This window comes from Thamnophis elegans, chromosome 2 (assembly GCF_009769535.1).
Source record: "Thamnophis elegans isolate rThaEle1 chromosome 2, rThaEle1.pri, whole genome shotgun sequence".
Lineage (NCBI taxonomy): Eukaryota > Metazoa > Chordata > Lepidosauria > Squamata > Colubridae > Thamnophis > Thamnophis elegans.
Window position 1 is genome coordinate 6,963,790 of NC_045542.1, and position 21,933 is coordinate 6,985,722.

The window sequence follows — 21,933 nt, forward strand, 5'->3', positions numbered from 1 at the left end:
GATTTTATTTGATTTTAGAAAAAGAAAATAAAGGCTTCTTGGTCCACCTGGACCGGAAAGTCAAAATCCAGAAAATTAACCTTGTTTAGGAAAGTTTTGCACTGATGGAAAAATAGTGTTTTCCAGTGAAAGTTTTTTCCCTACTTTTCCTTGTTTGCTTTTTTGGCCTCTATTCCTTCTCTACTCTCCTCTTTTCTTTCTTCCTTTTTTCTTCCTTTTTTCTTTCCTTCCTTCCTTCCTTCCTTCTTTCTTCCTTTCCTCTTTCTCTCTTTCTTTTTTCTGCCTCTTTTTCTTATCCTCCCACCCTCCTCTCCCCTTTCTTTTTCTCTTTCTCCTCTTTCCTTTTTTGTCTCTCCCTCTGTCTCTGTTTCTCTCTCCCTCTCCCTTCTTTCCTTCCTCCCTCCCTTCCTCTCCCCTCTTTGTTTGCTTCTTTAAGTGCTCCAATTGCTAATCTACATCAGTTGGTAATTTATTCATAACTTGCTAAATCACTGCAGACTATTGGATAGTAAGGGGGAAAGTATAGTCCTCAACTTACAACAGTTCACTTAATGACTAAAGCTACATCAGCACTGAAAAAAGTGAATTACAGCTGTTCTTCACACATGATCATTGCAGCATCCCCATGGTCATAGGATCAAAATTTGGATCTTTGGCAACTGCCTCATATTTATGACGGTTGCAGTGTCCTGGGGTCACCTTTTGCAACCATCTGCCAAGGAAAGTCAGTAGGAAAGTCAGACTGACTTAACAACCAGGTTACTGATTCAACCGCAGTGATTCACTTAACTGTAGCAAGAAAGGTTGTAAAATGGGGCAAAACTCACTTAACAAATGTCTCATTTAGCAATAGAAACTTTGTGCTCAATTATGGTTGTAGATTGAGGATTACCTGTATAGGGAGATTTTTTTACTTAATGGATATTTACATGGTAGAATTGAGTTTCAAATAACACTAATTTCGTTGTCTTGGGTGACATCTATGAAAAAAATCCAGGTGCTCAGGTATGAAAATGTGCTGCTCAAACACTATACTTTTCCGCTCACACTGAAAAAAAATTAGAGGGAACATTGGCCACCGCTAGCCCTGCCGCTCTTCCCACCCCCTTCCAAGCCCACTGGGGCTTGGAAGGGGGTGGGAAGAGCGGCAGGGCTAGCGGTGGCTGGCGATGGCAGGCTGGAATCCCCTCTCCAAGGGATCCCCGTGCAGAAAATGCGGGGAGCAGTAGCGAAGCCCCGGGGCTTCGCTGCTCCATCCGCTGGACTGTGGGGCTTGGAAGGGGGTGGGAAGAGCGGCGGGGCTGGCAGTGGCCGGCGATGGCAGGCTGGTTCGCCTCCTCCTCCTCCAACAGCACTGCCGGATATCCGCCCAACGCTGCGGGGGCGCCAGCGGGAGCTTTGGCGGCTTCACCTCAGCCGCAGCGCTGGGCAGCAAATGTGCTGGTGCTGTTGGAGGAGGAGGAGGCGGCGGCAGCAATAGCACCTGAGGACAGGACAAGAAGCAATGGAAACTTGTCAGAAGGAGACTCAAGCTGGAAATAACGAGAAATCTGACAGTAAGAACAATTAAAATCCTAGGAAAATGTCCTTTCATGAAAAATTACTTTTTCAGTTAACTCTGCCTGACATTAGTTGGGTGAACAGAAATATTAGTTAGCCAATTCTAAAAGGGAGCACCAGAAAGAACTTAAAATATTTTTTAAGAGAGCTGGGTTTTTCATTTATATTATATGTATGAACAGAATTAACACAAATTGCAGATACCAATCAAACATAAAGAAAAAAAGGATGAAATAATGCTCATTTTAAAAAACTCAGTGAAAATAAAAACAATATACCAAGAAGGTGGCATACTGGTTGTGATTTGATCTCTTCGGGGGATCCCGGGGATCCCCTATACAAGTATTTTAATATTGCAGACTTGCAGTATTATAAGTCATACTGATATTATAGAACACTTTAATTAAGCGGGTCCCTTGAATAAACATAACTTTGAGTTTCAAATAACACTGATTTTTTATTTTTGAAATTTACCGTAGCTGCTGCATTTCCCACCCTAGGCTTATACTCGAGTCAATAACTTTTCCAGCTTTTGGGGGTAAAATTAGGTGCCTCGGCTTATATTCGGGTCGGCTTATACTCGAGTATATACGGTAATTCGATTATAGCTCACGGAAATTTATTCAACTATGTCAACTAAAGTTCAACACTAAATTGGCGTCAGCGATAGCACCCAGACTTATATACCGCTTCACGGTGCTTTACAGCCCTCTCCAAGTGGTTTAGAGAGTCAGCATATTGTCCCCAACAATCTGGATTGTCATTTTACTCGGAAGGATGGAAAGTTAAGTCAACCTTGAGCTGATTGGGATCGAACTGGCAATGAGCAGAGTCAGCCTACAAAACTGCATTCTAACCACTGCACCATCATGGCTCAGATAAGGGTCAATGGAAGTCAGGAAGGATTGTACTTGGACCATTTGTGGGAACACAAAGACTCAAATCTGATGACCTGCTTAACTGTGCCCCCTAGCTCTGCCTGCTCTTTTGCTACATGTAAAGGTTCTGATTAACGAACCCAAGCAAATCAGAACTCTGAGATCAGCAGGCACTTCCTCAAAGAAATTATTTATTGGCTACATCGTATCGGCACACTTTGAAGGAAAGCCAACTTTGATATTTTTCCTGTGGTTACAATATAATTAAAACCATAATGACCCCTCCCCCCCAGTGTCATTAATTACATTGGCCAATTAGATTAATTGGTGGGTTTCTCCTGCAAATCATCTCCTCTTTCCTCCATCACCCAGGAGATGACCTTGGTAAGATGACGACCTTGGGTCTCGTGAGAAAGCTCCGTGTTATGTCTAGCAATACATTCCAACCAGTGGTGGGATTCAGCCAGTCTGCACCTATTCGGGTGAACCGGTTCTTAATTTTCTAAGAGGTTCAGAGAACCGGTTGTTGGAAGAAATCTTCTTTTGTTTTTTCCCCGCTTTACAGGGCTAATCCTGTAAGGAAGGCAGGAAGGAAACATTCTGGTGTTGTTTCTAGCTTAATTTTTATTGCCCTGCTTACAGAAACTGCCCCTCCGGTTAACCCTTATTCCATTGTAAAAGCTAAGGCAAAGTGCCCATGGACCTGAGTAGTGTTGAGTTGGCCACGCCCGCACGGTCACATGACCACTAAGCCCCGCCTACCTAGTCATTAGGACAGAGAACCGGTTGTCAAATTATTTGAATCCCACCACTTATTCCAACTCCCTCCCCCCTCCTATACAGTGTGGCAACATTCAACCAGGAAAATGGCTTCGGCCAGGTTCAGTTCACTGTTGACACTACATTAGGCGGCATAAATCAAATTAAACAGAGTGGTTGTGAAGAATCCTACTGATTTGTTTTTTTCTTATCAGTTCCTTCCAAATGATTTAAGGCTTCCATGCCAACTTCCTCCATCCTGTTCTCCCTCATTTGCCATTTGCTGCAAATGTTTTATGTTTCTCACGTAATTCATGGAATGGAATGGATTGGAGCAAGCAAGCAAACAAGCAAGCAATAGTTAGACTTATATACTGCTTCATAGGGCTTTCAGCCCTCTCTAAGCAGTTTACAGAGTCAGCATATTGCCCCCAACAACCATCCGGGTCCTCATTTTACCCACCTCGGAAGGATGGAAGGCTGAGCCAACCCTGAGCCGGTGAGATTTGAACAGCTGAATTGCAGAACTGCAGTCAGCTGAAGTAGCCTGCAGTGCTGCCTTTAACCACTGCGCCACCTCGGCTCATCTAAACAGAATCTAGTTCCAGCAAGTACTTGTCATACCTGAAGATTGAGAGCCAGGTGACGGGTCTTGGTTTGTTCTAAATCACTCTGGGAGTATTTCAAGCGCATCTGCAAGCCATGGGCCTGTGACTGGACCTGACGAAGCTCTGCCTCTTTACGCTTAGCCTTCATTTGTTCCTGGCGTAGAGAGATTTAATGACCCAAATTATACACATCCAAAACAAAAATGAAATGCAAAGACTGAGCTAAGGCAAAGAAGCGGTTAGACGTCAGGAATAATATCTGGACAATTAATAATGAATCATATAATAAATCATAATCAAAATCAAAACCAGATTTCTTTTTTCTTGCAGTTGCATGGCAAGAGGAAGTGCACGGGGCCTCTAAGCCACAATGATGGTTTACTGTTAACAATACAGAGTCAAAATTTTCTACAGTTAATATTTTTAACTGACTACAAAAAGGCACTGCACCCAATTACCATCAGAAGGAATAAAAATGCATCTAATGTTGGCTGCAGACTTTGAGGCCAACCTTTCCATTGAAAACACTTTCCATGGAAAGCAACGTTTCTTGAATAATCTGTCATATACCAAGATTCAGTTCAAAACCTTCAGAAGTCCACTACCCCCCCCCCCCCCGTCAAATTCTGCCCATTTGATGTTATGACACAAGCAGCCAGCCTGACGTCTTCTGCAACTCAAAAGCAGGTCCAACCTTAAGTTCCTCTGTCAGTCTCTCTTTCTTCTCCTTCAATTTATCCACAGCTTTTTCATCCCAGCGCCTGGCTTTGGCTTTCAGATCACTGGCCCCTCCTGAGATCACCCCCGACTTCTGGAACAGGGTTCCATCTAGTGCCACTGTCTGCAACAGAAGCAAGGAAACGAAAGTGAGAGAATGGAAAGCATACGGTAGCACTTCGCAACAAGGAAACAAAAAATGAGGTATTGGCTGACAGAGACCCAGGTAGCAAAGGCTGAAGACCCAAATTTCTCTAAAGATACTCATCAAAGGACCTGGCAAAAATGATTCTGCATCTCTGTACAAACACAAAATAGGGAACAGAGAACAGGATTCATCATCCTGTTTTACGTGTATGGACACTCACACATTCATAGCCCTGGAGAACAGCTACACTCAAATCACGTTCAACCATACACTGAGGCACAATCATTTCTTTAGAATACATGGGAATTTAAAATAACTGGTTACAATATATACTCTCTCCCTCTCTCTCTCTCTCTCCCACACACACACACACTCATTCTCACTTACCGACATCCTTCTCAACTAGACTGGGAGGGACTAGCCAGAGGGATGAAAGCTGCCAAATCTGGATTCAAAAAGGACTCCAAGAGTGGACAGACTTCAGAACTCTTTTACCTCCCAAAGTCCTTCTTCCTTTGTTGATTCTCAAGTCTGATAGCTGCTGATGGGACATGGGGAGGGCTGGTTGCATGTGCTCGGGCCCAATTTCTTTTGTCTGGCTCAGATGAGTTTTCTTTGATTCCTTAAGGACTGGATATCTTCCTAACTATTTCCCCTATTTCCTGCCTTTAATTCCACCGTGCTTACATGCTTGCTTCATCTTAAGTATGGCAGCTTCAGTCCAGTCTCCCAATTCTAAGTGCTTTGTTTTTAATTCTTTTGAATAAGAACAGCTTTCCAGAATGTTTAGCTGCAAAGGAAGAGAGCTGCAAATATATGGCAAACACAAGTATTTTCACTGGAGGTGATCTGCTTCATCTGCAGCTAAAAGTAAAAACATCGAGACTCCCTTGAGGTGAACTTTACTCTTGGAGGCCTTATAGATTTGTCTATTTAATCTTCTTGGCCATTGCTTTCTTACCAATTTATGCTGAAGCCCTGGGATTTTCAAGTGGTCCCTCACACAAGTATTAACCAGGTCTGCAAAAGTCAGCAAGGTGTGGACCCAGTGGATGATACAAAATAAACTCAAGCACATCTTCTAAGCATATATTCCTACAAGTCACAGAAACACACATATTTGAAGAAATAGAATATAAAGTTCGGGGAGAGGATTACGATCTTGTTGTGGCCCAGCAGCAGCTGTTGGAGCTGCCACCAGACTCCGACAGCGAAGAGCCCTATGAGTCGGCCCTGGAGGATGTGGAGGACGCTGGACAGGGTTCCGACTCTGAGCAGGGCGCAGAGAGGCTGGTTGGCCACCAGGAGGCGCCTGAGCCTTGGACCAGAGGGGAGGAGACAAGGGAGAGTGATCCGGACACCAACAGTGAGTTGTTCCTGGATGCCCGGCACCGAAGAGCTAATAGGCGTCAGGAACAGTTGCGCAGTTACAGGAGGTAATTGCACTCAGCTGGTGGTCATTAGGCTCTCTCCAGACTATAAAAGGACGGCTTGTGCACACGCCCTTTTTGCAGAAGTCAACGCATTAACTAATGTTTGATGAACAGTATTGTGAGCTTGGCAGGCTGCCGCGGCTTATCTATCCTAGTTTGCTGCCAAGGACCTGTCTGTCTGTGAATAAATTCCGTAAATTCCTCCCCTCGGGGGAGGACCTTCTCTGTTGCTGCTCCAGCCCTATGGAACGATCTCCCCGTTGAGATCCGGACCCTCACTACCCTTCCGGCCTTCCGCAAAGCGACCAAGACCTGGCTGTTCCGGCAGGTCTGGGGCTGTTGAATTATCCAGCCCCATCTTATGTTATGAATGTTGTTGAATTTTTAACTGTTGTTTTTTTATTTTTTATATCCCCCTTTCCCTTCTTATTTGTAAGCCACCCTGAGTCTTCCGAGAGTGGGTGGCATACAAGTTAATTAATTAATTAAATAAATAAATAAATAAATAAATAAAGTATCTTTGGCTTGGAGTGTTTTGGTGTGGGACGAGGGGGGTCAGAACAGATCTACCTACAGCAAGTTGGGTAAATTTGCTCTCACCTTGTGCCGCTGGTGGCCACCAAAGGCAATGCGACGGGCATCTTCCACATTGTCACACACAAGGGCGTTGCCACAGGCATACTGAAGGGCCTTCTTGATATGAGGCGGCTCATATCGAATCACGTCAATCACAAGCTTGGCTCCCTTCAGTTCTCGGAGCTTTTCATCTGTGGGTTTCACCTGGGAGTGTGTGAGATAGAAAAGGCATTCTTAGGCTGACCCCAATATACTGCATGGACAATCTAGGCTGGAGAAGGTCAAGGAGACAGAAGGAAGGAATTCATGCTCACTTATTGACTCCAAATAAATTTAGTTCAGCTGGAGAACTCAGAAGGGAGAGGCAGAATGCCAGTCTTTTATTGCTCCTTCCTTTTATTAAAGGATCTTTACTAAAACAATAGCATCAACCTATATATTTAAATTAAGACTGTCTGGGGAAGCATTTAGATTTCCATCTGCAGGTAGCAAAAGAGAAATGAGAAAAAATGTACTTTGCCAAAAATAAAAAAGTCAAATGCTTGTGCGAATTTATTTGTCAATAATCTCACCATTCTTTTATTGATAAACTGTGATTTTAAAAAAACGGAGCTTACTTCTTGTCCTCACCAACTCTTTTAAGCAAATTATGCTGAGAAATCAAGAATGTACCTCAGGTTGACCCCTAGGCTTTCAGTGTGAACACAAATTCTAATTCAATTTTTCCCATCCTGAAGCACCCAGGGTATGTTGGTAACTTCCACCAGGGGTGGGTTCCTGCCAGTTCTAATCTCTTCTATAGAAGAGGTTCCACAAATCTATAGTGACGTTTAGAACCGGTTCCAGCTCCCTCCCCTCCTGCCCATCCACACATCATCAAGATGAAGAGCGAGAGGAGGAATTCTGGGAGTTGAAGTCCACAAATTTTAAAGCTGTCAAATTTGAACACCCATGGTTTTTTCTTCTAAAGGGTTAGGGGTGCGAGGGTCTTGTAACTTGACAGCTTTAAGACTTGCACACTTCAATGCCAGAGTTCCTGAGCCAACAAGACTGGAGGAGGAATTCTGGGAGTTGAAGTCCACAAGTCTTAAAGCTGTCACGTTTGAACACCCCTGGGGTTTTTTTCCCTAAAGGGTTAGGGGTGCAAGGGTCTTGTAACCTGACAGCTTTAAGACTTGCGTGCTTCAAATGCCAGATTTTCTGAGCCAACATTTTGGTTGCAAAGCAAGAGCGCTGTTAAATGAGTTTCACCACATTTTAAAGTTGGCCACGCCCACCCAGTCACATGGCCGACAAGCCACTCCCACCCAGTCACATGGCCAGCAAGCCACTCCCACAAAGCAGGCCACACCTACAGAAGAGGTTCTAAAAAATTTTGAAACCTACTACTGTCTTCCACCCACTTTTTGCTAGGATTATGGAACTAAGAACTCCAATTAGTCCAGAATGCAGCCGCGCGAGCGATTGTGGGTGCACCAAGGTACACCCACGTTACACCTATCCTCCGCAAGCTGCACTGGCTACCTATTAGTCTCCGGATCCGCTTCAAGGTGCTGGTCACTACCTATAAAGCCCTACATGGCATCGGACCTGGGTACCTGAGAGACTGCCTCCTGCTGATTACCTCTCTCAGACCAATTAGATCGCACAGGTTAGGTCTCCTCCGGATTCCATCTGCCAGCCAATGTCGGCTGGCAACTCCCCGGGGGAGAGCCTTCTCTGTTGCAGCTCCGGCCCTCTGGAACGAGCTCCCTATTGAGATCCGGACCCTTACTACCCTCCCGGCCTTCCGCAAAGCCACCAAGTCCTGGCTGTTCCAGCAGGCTGGGGGGAGCTGAGAAGCATCTACCTCCACGGAAATTGTGAATGTTGGTTTTGTTTTTAATATGTTGTCTTTGTCTCGTTTTCCCCCTTTCCCTTGTCTTCTGTGAGCCGCCCGGAGTCCTCCGGGAGTGGGTGGCATACAAGACAAATAAATAAATAAATAAAATAAATAAATAAACTGGGTGCCTCAGTTGGGAAAAGCTCTAATCCAATCAGCCAAAGTTTGCCTCACCTCAAGATAATCAAGAGGCAGGAAGGTCTCAGGCTCTCCTCGCTGCTCTTTGATGTACTGGATACAGTCCCGGCCAGTTTTCTCTGAATCAACAATGATGGCGTCCATATTCTTGCCCAGCACCTTTGTGACAGCTATCTGGTATTTTTTCTGGGTGGGCTGGCAGAGGTCGATTAGTCGTCCGTACTGGGGAAAACAAGGAAAGGAAATGAGGAGATAGGCAGAGGAAATCACTCCAACCTCATTTTTATCCCGGAACGCGAAGCCCACACCCAACCCAAGGAGCTTTGGGGCTTTGGTTCTGAAGCATTGCCTACCACAGAGCCCGGGTAGAGACGTTTGATGCTTTCCATAATCTCTGCTTTGCGCTGCTGCCGACTGTTTTCCTGCCGGTCGATCCGGGCATCCCCCAGCTGCTCCATCACCTGATTTAACTCCTTATTGATCTCATCAATGCGGCGTTTAGCCAGTTCAACTTCCTCTGTCAATTCTCCCTCCAGCTTCTTTTGCTCTTCCAAGGACTGCCTAAAGGAGAAGGAAAAAGCAGCGGAGTTACTGAGTTCTAGGCACTCTTAAGCTCCTCTTTACCAAAGCGACCCTTTTAAGTCAGCTTAAGGTGGCGCAGTGGTTGGGGTGCAGTACTGCAGGTCACTTCAGCTGACTGTTATCTGCAGTTTAGCAGTTCTAATCTCACCGGCTCAAGGTTGACTCAGCCTTCCATCCTTCCAAGATGGGTAAAATGAGGACCCAGACTGTGCGGGGCAATATGCTGACTCTGTAAACCGCTTAGAGAGGGATGAAAGCCCTAAGAAGCGATATATAAGTCTAACTGCTATTGCTATTGCTAAGTCAAACTCCTCATTCCTTTCCATGCTGGGATTCAAACGCCTGCCCATATTATTACAAGGATTTTGGCTCTTCCTGACGCTTACTTGCTAGTGGCAATGTACTCCTCCAGCTTCTCAATCCGCTTCTGGTTTTCCTCAATTTCTCGCAATTTCTGCTTTATCTTGGCCTATGGAAAAGATTGAGTATGAAACACATTAGCAAATACCAGGACAATATCCATTAGTATCTACATGGGGTTTTGACCCCTTTGGATGAGAACTATCATTATAAGCTACATCAAAAGAATAAGAGGAGAATCAAGAATATTTAATCCTGTCTTTCTCAACCTAGTACCTCTAATTGTTTTAGACTACTGGGCCCTTCAATATGCTCCATGTGCCTTGGATTACAACTCCTTAGCCAGATCATAGTATGATGCTCCCTGATGGTGATAGGAATCGTATTCCAATCTACTTGGGCAGCACCAGATTGGGCAGTTACAATTAAAGTGGGTCCTATCAAAGGTATTATTTTATCCTTTTATGTTGGCAAGAAATAAATGGAACAAAAGGATGGAGCAAATAAGGACAACAATGGAGAAAATGTCATAAAAGGTATATATTATATCGTATTACAAGATACTGTCAAACATCCTTGGGAATCTGCTCAAGCCAATTCATCATTCTTGCAAAAACTGGGACACTGTTCTCAACAGATGCTGCCACAGCATGATGTGGATTCTCTTCATGCTTCCTCAGCAACAGCCCAGTCGTATATCTACTTTTGGTACTTTCCTCCAAAGCCTACGGGTTCTGCAGAACATTTAAGGCTGGAATGTTCGAAACTGGACATCAAATTCTTTTAAGAGCTAGCCACAACCCTACAAATCACTATGTGCTCAGCTGCTCTATTAACAGTGCCTCAATGACATTGGCCTAATTAAGACTGACCTACATTCAGCCTTTTCATGCTCTCAAGGTGGGCTGTCACTCTCATTTTTACCTACCATTTCAAATTATGTGTAGTACATATGCAAGTATAAGCAATTCATCGAACTTGTCGTTTTTGGAACACCTGGAAAGTTCGCACAACTTGGAAAACCACAGAAAGCAGATTTTAGGGCAACAATATATGAGTAGATTCCATGGAGCATTTTATGGGGATGTAGGAGAGAGATAATAAAATAAGGCACTTGGGAGGCATTCAGTTCCCTTTCTTCCCTTACTCTCCTAATTGTGAAGCTAGACTTCAGGCCTCAGAAATAATGCTATGGCTGGGGGCGGGCGGGCGGGGGGGGGGGGGAATCCCAATGATCTGGGGATGGGCTTCAGGGTCCTACTGTGGTTTGTTTTCTTCTCTGTTGGAATAAGAAAACAAATGTAAATTCAAATAAATGTGACTCAGTTTGTATAAAATAAATTCAGTACATCTGAGGCACTGAAACGGATGAACTGGGTGCAAAGTTTGTTTAATTTCAGGAAGAGTGCTTGCTACAGCAAGAAGGAAAGCTCAGGAAAAACACAAGAGGGCTGACCTCTGTTTCTACTTTCTTCCTCTCTTCTAGATCCAGGCGGTCTTGATCTGCCTTCTGATCGCGGTTGAACTTCTCCAATTCCTGAGCCAAGGTGGCCGCCCTTTTGCTGGCCTCCTCCTTCAGGCGATGGTATTTTTTTACCTGTTCAATATAGGATGAAAACAAGCAAAATGATTTATTTAGATCTCTTTCTTTCATAATTTATTTCACCCCACCCAATCTACAAAGAATATGAAAAGGCATCTTATTCTACAGTGAAACATACAAAGGGTATGTGCAAAATTCTGATTCAGTTTAAACTGCCTCTCAACCAATCTCCAAGATCCTTCTCTTATCCCCGAACTTGGAGATGCTGTCTCTGGGGCAGGAGTGGGGAGGGAGGATTAAAAACTTCATTTTATTGATAGCAATGGGGCCCAGAACGGCTGATCAAGGAAGAAACACCTCTTCTCTTCATTGCTGGATTTTAGGTAGGATTTAACAGCATTATTTCACAGCGTTTTGTTCTTCCCAACCAATTATGACTTTTTCTGCTTTTTGAAATCCAAATCACTCTTCTTTTCTTAGCTAATTAGTTAGGCATCATTGAGTTCAATTCAAACTCTTGAGATTCTGTTATAGTGGATTTTAATCCCTGAGTGTAAGATATATAGAAATACATACATTATTTTAAGTGGTTGGGTTTCCAAATATCATGGTCAAAAAAATTCTCAGAAAATCAAAGTACTTTCATCACAATCGCACATAACTAGCTCTTTACATCCCAGTTCAATATTAGGCACCGTTAGGCACCATTTCTCCAGGGACATTTCATCTCATTGTTCCAACATTAAATTAATTTTAGCCTGCTTCTGACTTGGACTGATTTTTTTCCCAGTCTGCATAAAATCATATGCTTTTTTCTAAGCAGAAAGAGAAACCTATTTTTTTTTCATGCTATGTGTTCTCTTGGGAGATAAGTGCAGGGTTTACTGATATCAACACATGCATAGAACCAATTTCCTCTCCCTCCACCTGAAAACATTAGAAATCACAATTCTACAGGCTCAAATTACACACACGCACACAAAATAAACCAATGTTTTTTTTTAATTAACAATCCTTTATTTCTGACTACTGGATTTGTAAGAAATCAAAACCAAAGGCTCTAAACCCTCTCCAGCAATAATATCATAGCGGGATCTCATTCAGTGGGTCCACAGGCCTTTGGCCGTACCTGATTTTCTTCTAGAGTGAGATCACGGCCTTGACTCTGGCTCTCCTCTTCCATGCGCTCTTCAAACTCCTGTCGGGCTTTCTCCACTGACAGCATCTCCTTCTCCAGCTCATCCATGTCACCCTTACGCTTTTTGTACTGCTTCTGTGCATTCTGCAGGGACTTTTTGGCAGCTTCCAGTTTCTTGATCTTATGAGAAGTATTTTCTTTGGCCTTGATATATTGGGGCCGCTTCTGATTCAATTCAGAATCCTTTTCCCTGTCAAAAACAAACAAACAAACCCTCTTTTCTTTAAAAAAAAAACACCCAATCTTGATAATTCTGTCTAATTTTGTGCATACACACATCACCACACTAAATTGTCACTCTAAACTAAATCTAGGCTATCCGTTTGTACCAGATGTGCTACCACACAAGCCATTGATTTAGAATACCTCCTCCATGTAAAAGCATTAGATATCATATTCTACAGGTCCAATTCTGTTATAATTTGTTTATTTCTAATTACTGGCTTTGTAAGCAATCAAAACCAAATATATATTTAAGAGGGTAGGTAAGTTCAGTGATCCCCAACCCCCGGTCCGCGGACCGGTGCCGGGCCGTGGAGTACCTGGCACCGGGCCGCGCAGCGGCCGGGGGCCATGATCGCTGCAGTGGCCGGGGGCCATGATTGCTGCAGCGGCCGGGGGCCATAGTTTCTTTCTGTATGCAAATTAGGGCTAACTGGCACAAGGGGTGTTACTGGACCGCTGGTGGCACTCTGACGTCACCAGCGGCCCACCGCCCCCCTGTGTCCAGCGCCGCCCTTCTCATTCCTTTTCAGCGCTTCAGCGCTGGCCGATTCCTGAAAAAAACCTAAGAGCGCCTGCGCAGCTACGTAGGGCTAGCGTAGACAGCGCTAGTAGCGTAGCCTTGCACTTTATATTTATGTAATTGTATTTTATTTTGTAAGGCATGTTTAAATACAATAAAATAAAAGTTGTTTAATCAAAACAATCTGATATATAAACAATCAATGTGTCGTCGCGAACAACGCCCCCCCACCCCTGCGCGCGCTCAGCGGGCCACGGTAAAATTATCAAAGGCTGACTGGTCCGCGGCGATAAAAAGGTTGGGGACCACTGGGTAAGTTGATATTCTCCAGATGTTTTGATCAGTTTCCATCATTGCCAGGCACCCTGGCCAATACAAGAAACAGAAACATCTGCTGCTATCTTTCCCAGGCAGGATCAGCAAGAGCTATCCACGCCTCCAAAACATAAAAATGCATCCATTTTTATTCTTCTTTTAAAATCAAAAACTGTTGCCATAGCTCTCCCCTAGTTATCGAAATCATACCAGCATAATACTAAACACACTTACAAAATTCAGCAGAGGACAAACTCAGGGTAACATGCAAAGATAACTGAAGTCTTAAGTCAACCACAATCATTTATGTATTGACTGGTCAATCAGCATAAACAGCAGTTCTAAACACATGCTTGTTAATACTCTTCTATGATAACTATAATACAACAGGCACTGCCTAAGAAATAGAAATGAAACGTTACCTTGGGATAAGATGGCCAGCAAATAAATTCAATAAATAAAACAAAATAAAGTTTCATTTTTTAAAAAATAACCACTCATAAACACTATAGAATTCTCTCAAACATACAGATGTCACTTTAGTTTCAGATCTGAACTATCCAATTTAGTAGATAATTTAGCTCAGTTTCTGGAGCTACTTATTCTGCACACTAACTAGTCTTTAAGTGTTTTGATTCTGCGCCACAGACAAAGACAAGCACAGACTGCAAATGGCTCAGAGTTCCCTGACCTGTAGATGAACTGAGCCAAAGTGACTTCTTATTCTATGAAGGGACCCAGAGTTGTAATATAAAAAGATGCAGATCCCGTGAGCCTGAATTCCGATGCCCCCTAAAGCTTACTTGATCTCCTTTTCGATTTGCTGTTGCTCTCTCATGACTTTGCCCAGCTCTTTCTTCCTGTCCTTGAGTTCATCCTCCACCTTGTCCATGCGCTTCTTATCCTTATCAATCTCTTTGTTCTTGGATCCCAGTTCCTTGTTTAGCTTTTCAATTTCAGCCTCATTGTGGTACAGCTTGAAGAGTTGGAGCTGGACTTGAGCTCGCACAACTTCATCCTTTAGACGCTGGTATCGATCCGCCTGGTTCCCCAAAAAGGAAAGCATTGAATATACCACATAGTCTAAATAAGATCAAATTACATTTAAAACAGCCTTCAAAAGAACCCTTAGCAATAGTAACCTCATACGCTTTAGACTGGGTCCACGTGTTACATTAAGCCACATTTTATTACTCCTTGGTAAGCCTTATGCTAAGCCATATCCCATAATTGTAACCTGCAGTGCCCAAATACTGCACTCATATCATATACTAGAGCAAATCCACCACCACAAACCAAAGAAGAAACCACAAACAGGAAAGAAGATGGAAACAGAAGGATAGTATAACATGGAACTAAGTTTCTACTTTAATCAAATGCAATGTAAACAGAGGGGATTCGCCACCCATCCACCAAGCACCATGGAAGTATGGGTAGTATGGTGCAATGGTTAAGATATCAGACTGGATCAGAGTCATGTTCCCACAGGCAGAGTGTCAGGCCTGCAGTTATATTCCTTTTAGAATTTTGGCCCGCCACACTTTCTCTTAATTCGTTATGCTGTTTCATTAGTATAGTTGATGGGAGGGGGGGATAGACAGGAGTAGGATTGTGGAATGTATTGTTTTTCATTCTTTTCTAGAAGACCAAGGTCATCTTTTGTCTCCGCACTTTTACACCTGACCGGAAGCAGCTGGGTGTGGATGCCAGCATGGAAGAAGAAGATTGGACCATGTGATGGATTTGTGGGTGTGGGGACAAGATCATGAACATTTAACTGGGTGGGATTCTGATGTCATTTCCAGAATTGGGATTAACACAGATGCGCTAGGATGTCTGCTTTATTAAATTGGAACTTTAAGGATCGTTTTGCCTTGGACTCTGATTTAATTCTACATGATACTTGGAAGGCTGACACAGAGCTCATTAGGTAATGTGAGCTAGTGATTTGGTTTTAGTCCACAAAGCTGCTGTAACGGCACCTAAAATGAGGAAGGAGCCTCCATGTGCACCTCTGTGAATTCCTAGATAAAATGTGGAATTTCACTCTAGTAACAAAGGCAGCTTATGACGTCACCTCCTCTTTCTCCTGCTTGGCCTCCTTACGCTCCGCAGCAATATTCTTCTTGCGATGGTAATTGAATTGGGTGTCTTCCTCTGCCTTGACCATCTCCTTCTTGCGCTTGTCGTACTCCTGAGCCAGCTCACCCGAGCGACTGATTTCTTCAAAGAGGGCCGTGCGTTCCTTGGGATTCTTCATTGCGATGGACTCCACCGCACCCTGGAATTTATTTAATTTATGAATATAATTGCCCATCTCATATATGTGACTCAGCTAAGAATATTTTAACAATGAAACACAATATTAGCAAAGTAGAAAAAAATGGGCATTGGTCACTGAAAATGAATCCTACAAAACAACCTGTAGGACAGTTGGTGTACACAATGATTAAGATGCTGGCCTAGAAAACAGAAGACTGTGAATTCTAGTCTCGCCTTAAATAGACACCTCTTGACAGGCCATCTAACCTTCCAATCTCCGGGCCCTGAAAAACATCCAAGTCTTCAGTATTATATGAAAGACCAGCAAAGTTAGAATCAATCTAAACTTAGTATGCGTAGGCTATTCCAGAAGGGCAGGAACGATGAGAGAAAAAACAGGCTTCTGAGATCCCATCAAATGACATTCTTTGATTGAAGAGACCTGGAACGAACCCTTCTGGCAGACCCTGTGGGGAGATAGGGAAGGCTGGCAGACCCTGTGGGGAGACAGGGAAGGCTGTCTCACAAATAACCCAGCCTTATGTCATGTTCTATATATTTTTATTTATTTGTGTCCTGCCTTTATTCTTTTTATGAATAACTCAAGGTGGTGAATATATCCAATGTAATTTCCTCCTCCTATTTTCACCACAAAACCATACTGTGAAATAGGTTGGAGAGAGTGTGACTTGTCAAGGTCACCTAGATGGTTTTCACGATTAAAAGCTAGAAGTTATAGTCTCCCACTTTCTAGCCTGGTGCCTTAATGATTAGACAATACTGGCTCTTTAGAGATGGCAATTAACCAGCATCTTGACTTGTACTCAGAAGTACATTGGGTGCCAAAGCAGCTTGTAAAACAGAAGTATAACACTGATTTACTGGGGTGCATTCATAACTGCTTCTACCGCTGGCATTCCACATTAGCTGCAGCTTCCAGCCTTCAATAATCCAAAATGATAAGATCAGACAATATAATGTCCTCCACATTCAGACTCATATTTATGACGATTGCACCAGTTGCAGTGCTGATCATGTGATCAACTTTGGCAATCTTTTGCTAAGCAAAGTCAATGGGACAGCTAGGTTCACTTAACAACTTACTAACTTAACAACTACAGCAATTCAACTTAACAAATGTGGCAAGAAAAGCCATAAAATAGGGCAAACTTCACTTAATAATGGTCTCGCTTACCAATAGGAATTTTGGTTGTAAGTGGTTGTAAGTTGAGGAATACCTATACAGTTCAGTTGCCATTGTTAAATCAGTAGGAGAGAAGTGTCAGTGAATTGGATTCTGTTCGATTGACGCTGAGAGACCAAGCAATTCAGTTGAACTCTAAATTCAAAAATACACCTACCTGGAAGACTAGGAAGTTCCTAGCTTTGATCAGAATGCCCAGCTTTTCCAACTCCTCACTGTATTCACTCAACTGTACCACTTTGTTGTTTATTTTGTACTCCGATGAGCTTCCTAAAAGATAAAGCTTTTATTTACCTTTGAACAAAAATATACTTATTTTGTTTGAATGTATGATGTACAAGGACAATAATGAACATAAGCAAACTCAATGGTTGATTGGTGGGATTATAGCTAATTGAAAACAGTGATATACAAATATAAATGGTTGGTAAATCTCTTTCATATCGGGATCTGTGATTATATAAAGGTATATTGTTATTAAACAGACAATCAAGAATGTAAGGGAATTAGGTTTATTGAAAAAATAATAATATTAATTGTAATTGAATATACACTGTACAATGAAAGTGAGGTATTTAGTTATACTAGAAGAAAAATCTGTGATTGTAAATGTATTTGAGAATATGGATGCAAAAACACTTGTAACCAAACGACATGCTGTATGTAATGGATGAGATCATTTTTTATATTGTTTTTTTTTAATGTTTAAAAAAAAGAGATTGCATATATATATATATATGTTTGTGTGTGTGTGTGTGTGTTATTTGTGCTGATAAATAAATAAAGGGAGACTAGTATAGATCTATTTCAAGCTATTTAGCTCTCATCAGCTAGCCATACCCTTACTGGGATGGCTGGCTGATAAGGAGTCGTTCTCTGTAGCTCAAATGGTTAACTCCCTGCCTGGGAGGCAATGGAGCATAGGTTCGATTCCCAAACTTGGGTATGGCTAGCTGATGAGAGCTAAATAGCTTGAAATAGATCTATACTAGTCTCCCTTTATTTATTTATCAGCATAAATATAACAAATATAACAAAAAAGGCAACAGTAAAAAATATTGGGTTTCTGTCTGGATGGTCTCTTGTGACGAGCCTAATGACAGAGAGTGGAAGTGTGACCTTCCTCCCATACTTGGGCATACCAGGGGTTGTGACTTTAAGTATATACCTCCCACCCTGGCTGGCTGATAAGGAGTCGTTCTCTGTAGCTCAAATGGTTAACTCCCTGCCTGGGAGGCAATGGAGCACAGGTTCGATTCCCAAACTTGGGTATGGCTAGCTGATGAGAGCTAAATAGCTTGAAATAGATCTATACTAGTCTCCCTTTATTTATTTATCAGCATAAATATAACATATATATATATATGTGTGTGTGTGTGTGTGTGTGTATGCATATGCATATATACTTATTTTTTTTACATTAAAATGTATATTTTACACTACATTTGGGGCTGTATTGAATAGAGGATTATAATGAACATTCCTCTATTCAATACAGTGGGACTCACTTCAGATCCCATATTCCATGGAATTGGCTTTCAATATCCTATTCCCCTTGAAACTGTAAATATTTCTCCGAGGTAAGTAACCTCCCTCCACCACTCCTTTAAAACAGGCCAGCCCTACCAATCCTTGAAATCCAACCACCAACGTTTTGCAACATGGGATAACGGATTCCCCCATCCATTCTAGATCTCCCAAGAATTTCTCCAACCTGTATTTAATGCTTACCCACAATGACTCTTGCAAAGGTGCGATCTTCGATACCATCTTCAGAATAGACCATGCTGACAAATGCCCGGTTGGCGGCTGGTTTCCCAACAGGAGCTCCATGAATCAAGTCTCTCAAAGTCTTTACTCTCAAGTTACTAGTCTTTTCACCAAGCACAAAGCTGATGGCATCCATGAGGTTTGACTTGCCTAGATGAAAGAGAGCAAAGAGAGAGATATTTTAATATAAATGTGTTTTGTAAAATAATGGACTGTGATTTGAATCAGCACTTGCCAAGCCTTGGTATTATAATTTTATTTGATGCTCATCATTTCAGAGTATTGTTTCTGAGCATGTGCAAATTATGAATTTCTCTCATGTAAAAAAAAATCTCCATTGATTGAAAAGTAGGTATTTTTCCAAACTCTCCATGATTTCTTCATGTTTTACTGATATGAGTTGCTCAATCCAGCCAATAATTATTACCTCCACCAGGGTGAAGTGACTTTTTTTTCTTCAGCATCAGATGCAACTGATATTTTCCTCTTTGCTCCTACGCAATGATTGAAATCTTATAGTAAAAAATTAAATTTGCAATATTTGGGTGAATCCTCCATACACATACTGTATACACACACAAGAAAAAAACTTAAGTACTTTTCACCAATGTCAATACCACATTATGATAAATCTCATCCTTTTTTTCTTTATTGTCCTAGTTATAAGACGCCATCTGATAAAGTTCAACTCCTAATGACTCCATAAACAAACAATTGCCAGTTCATCTTTTCTTCAGACCTATACTATCACGTTTTAAATCCCAAGAAAGCTAAACATTTCCCACAGCTGCACAACAGGCAGAATCGCAGCAGGGACAACTTTATGCAATTAAATACACCACCTCCTGGGACTTGGTCCAACACACAATTAAAAAAAACCCCTCAATCCGATATTTTATGAATGTTCCCGTTACTTCTGAATCCCAAAATTCTTTTAATGTATACATTTGCTCACATCACATCCCTTGTTACTATAGCTATCTATTTGCCCAGTACCTGAAACAGGTAGACAACTCCGTAAACAAGCAAGGATGAGCAATACTTTTAGCACATCTGAAACAGCATTAAGTAAATTCATAAGCAGAGATTTCAAAGGTGTTTCCTAGGGCATCTTCACATGAGCATCTTTCAAATATAAACATGTGCTCACAACTAAGACATATGCAAAAACAGAGGAGTGAGGTCTTGTGGAAGTGGAACATAAGGATAAAATTTACATTCAGATGAAAACCCAACCACTTTTTGACTCTATTACAGTGTATTTGTATACAGGTGAGTCATACAATACTGCTTCCTATTTAAAAGAAAAACACATCCCTACACAGATATTGTCACTCAGATTTTATCCTAAGCCGTCACCCTGCAATGCTAATTTTCTAAATTGTATGATGGATCATATGCTGGAGAGAAGTATTTAATCATACCTACTCCCTATCCCACAAAGGTTCATTACCAGTCCTTTTATACCCCAAATAATACTTCATTGAACTTGTACGCCACTGAACTCTCAGATTCTGGGTGGCACCGAACAATGAAATTACTAGGTATAAAATCAAAAAAGCAAAAAACCAAGATAGAAAGTAGCATGCCAGTTTTATTTACATATTATTAGTGTTTATATGGTAACGCTGCGCAGTCAGTTGGGGTTAGGTTATAACAAATAATGTTGCCAAATTCCAGACCTTTTTAACCATGGAACACATAATTTATCATGTCGTGTGAATTGAGAGTGTGCAAATATAAAAATATACAGTTCAAATATACAAATCAAATGTATACATAGGTAGCCCAAATACACAACTCACTGATCAAAGGGCTACACAGTAGTTATTATCCGTGTTCACTGGAAATTCTTCCCTTGCCCCCTTTTTCTGCAGCAAATCCCAACCAGGATAAACCATGCAATTTAGTGTAAGAAGCAGGCACCTCTCTGTGGCACACACACAGTGTGTGTGGTGTGTGTGTGTGTGTGTGTGTGTGTGTATCCAGGAGCTGACCATCTCTCTATATCAGGCATCTCCAACCTTGTCAACTTTAAGCCTGGCGGACTTCAACTCCCAGAATTCCGCAGCCTGCTTGTCAACTTTAAGCCTGGCGGACTTCAACTCCCAGAATTCCGCAGCCTGCTTGTCAACTTTAAGCCTGGCGGACTTCAACTCCCAGAATTCCGCAGCCTGCTTGTCAACTTTAAGCCTGGCGGACTTCAACTCCCATAATTCCGCAGCCTGCTTGTCAACTTTAAGCCTGGCGGACTTCAACTCCCAGAATTCCGCAGCCTGCTTGTCAACTTTAAGCCTGGCGGACTTCAACTCCCAGAATTCCGCAGCCTGCTTGTCAACTTTAAGCCTGGCGGACTTCAACTCCCAGAATTCCGCAGCCTGCTTGTCAACTTTAAGCCTGGCGGACTTCAACTCCCAGAATTCCCCAGCCTGCTTGTCAACTTTAAGCCTGGCGGACTTCAACTCCCAGAATTCCGCAGCCTGCTTGTCAACTTTAAGCCTGGCAGACTTCAACTCCCAGAATTCCGCAGCCTGCTTGTCAACTTTAAGCCTGGCGGACTTCAACTCCCAGAATTCCCCAGCCTGCTTGTCAACTTTAAGCCTGGCGGACTTCAACTCCCAGAATTCCCTAGCCAGCTTGTCTGAATTCTGGGAGTTGAAGTCTGCCAGGCTTAAAGTTGCCAAGGTTGGAGATCCCTGCTCTATATCGTTCTCACTGATGCCAGCCAACTGCCTTCAACCCGGGTCAAGCAGAACAGCGATTCATTCAGACATGCAAACACGCATCGCAGCCAGGCTTTGCTCTCGCCGAAGCCCACCGACCATAGATTGTGCTGGGCAAAATTAAACGGGGTGTTTGCTTTCCCCTCACCCACCCAGCTTCCCACCCGCGATACGGGCTTCCTTGTCCCGCCCCAGCCGAGGTTTGCCTCACCAGATCCATTGGGCCCGATGATGGCCGTGAAGCGCCGGAAGGGCCCGATAATTTGCCGCCCCTTGTACGATTTGAAGTTCTCGATCTCGATCAGTTTGAGGAACCCCATGTCGCGAAGGCCAGGAAGCGGGCAGGAGAGGCGAAGGGGCGGCAAGCCCCGACACGCGAACCCGGGGCGACCTCGGCTGCCCGCTCGGATAAACCCCCCCGCCACCCCGGGCCCCGTCCGCTCGAATCCCGCTTCCCACAAGGGCGGGCGAAAATCTCGCGAGACCTCGCCGCTACGTTCTCAACCCCGCAAACCCGGGAGCGCTCCCGCTT

General features: G+C 42.9%; 1 protein-coding gene across 1 annotated transcript in view; it reads right to left on the reverse strand.

The window, feature by feature from the left end:
- The window catches only part of SMC1A (structural maintenance of chromosomes 1A), a 38,813-nt gene extending 16,948 nt beyond the window's left edge, over positions 1-21,865 (reverse strand). The window contains exons 1-13 of the mRNA XM_032209967.1: positions 21,613-21,865; positions 18,640-18,828; positions 17,066-17,178; positions 15,520-15,723; positions 14,246-14,484; positions 12,314-12,572; positions 11,098-11,238; positions 9,668-9,750; positions 9,053-9,260; positions 8,736-8,921; positions 6,704-6,883; positions 4,500-4,646; positions 3,822-3,959 (exon numbers count right to left, since the gene is read on the reverse strand). Coding sequence (XP_032065858.1) covers positions 3,822-3,959; positions 4,500-4,646; positions 6,704-6,883; positions 8,736-8,921; positions 9,053-9,260; positions 9,668-9,750; positions 11,098-11,238; positions 12,314-12,572; positions 14,246-14,484; positions 15,520-15,723; positions 17,066-17,178; positions 18,640-18,828; positions 21,613-21,721 — 2,196 coding nt within the window. The 5' untranslated portion in view covers positions 21,722-21,865. The remainder of the gene's footprint in view (positions 1-3,821; positions 3,960-4,499; positions 4,647-6,703; positions 6,884-8,735; positions 8,922-9,052; positions 9,261-9,667; positions 9,751-11,097; positions 11,239-12,313; positions 12,573-14,245; positions 14,485-15,519; positions 15,724-17,065; positions 17,179-18,639; positions 18,829-21,612) is intronic.
- Positions 21,866-21,933: the final 68 nt, after the last annotated feature.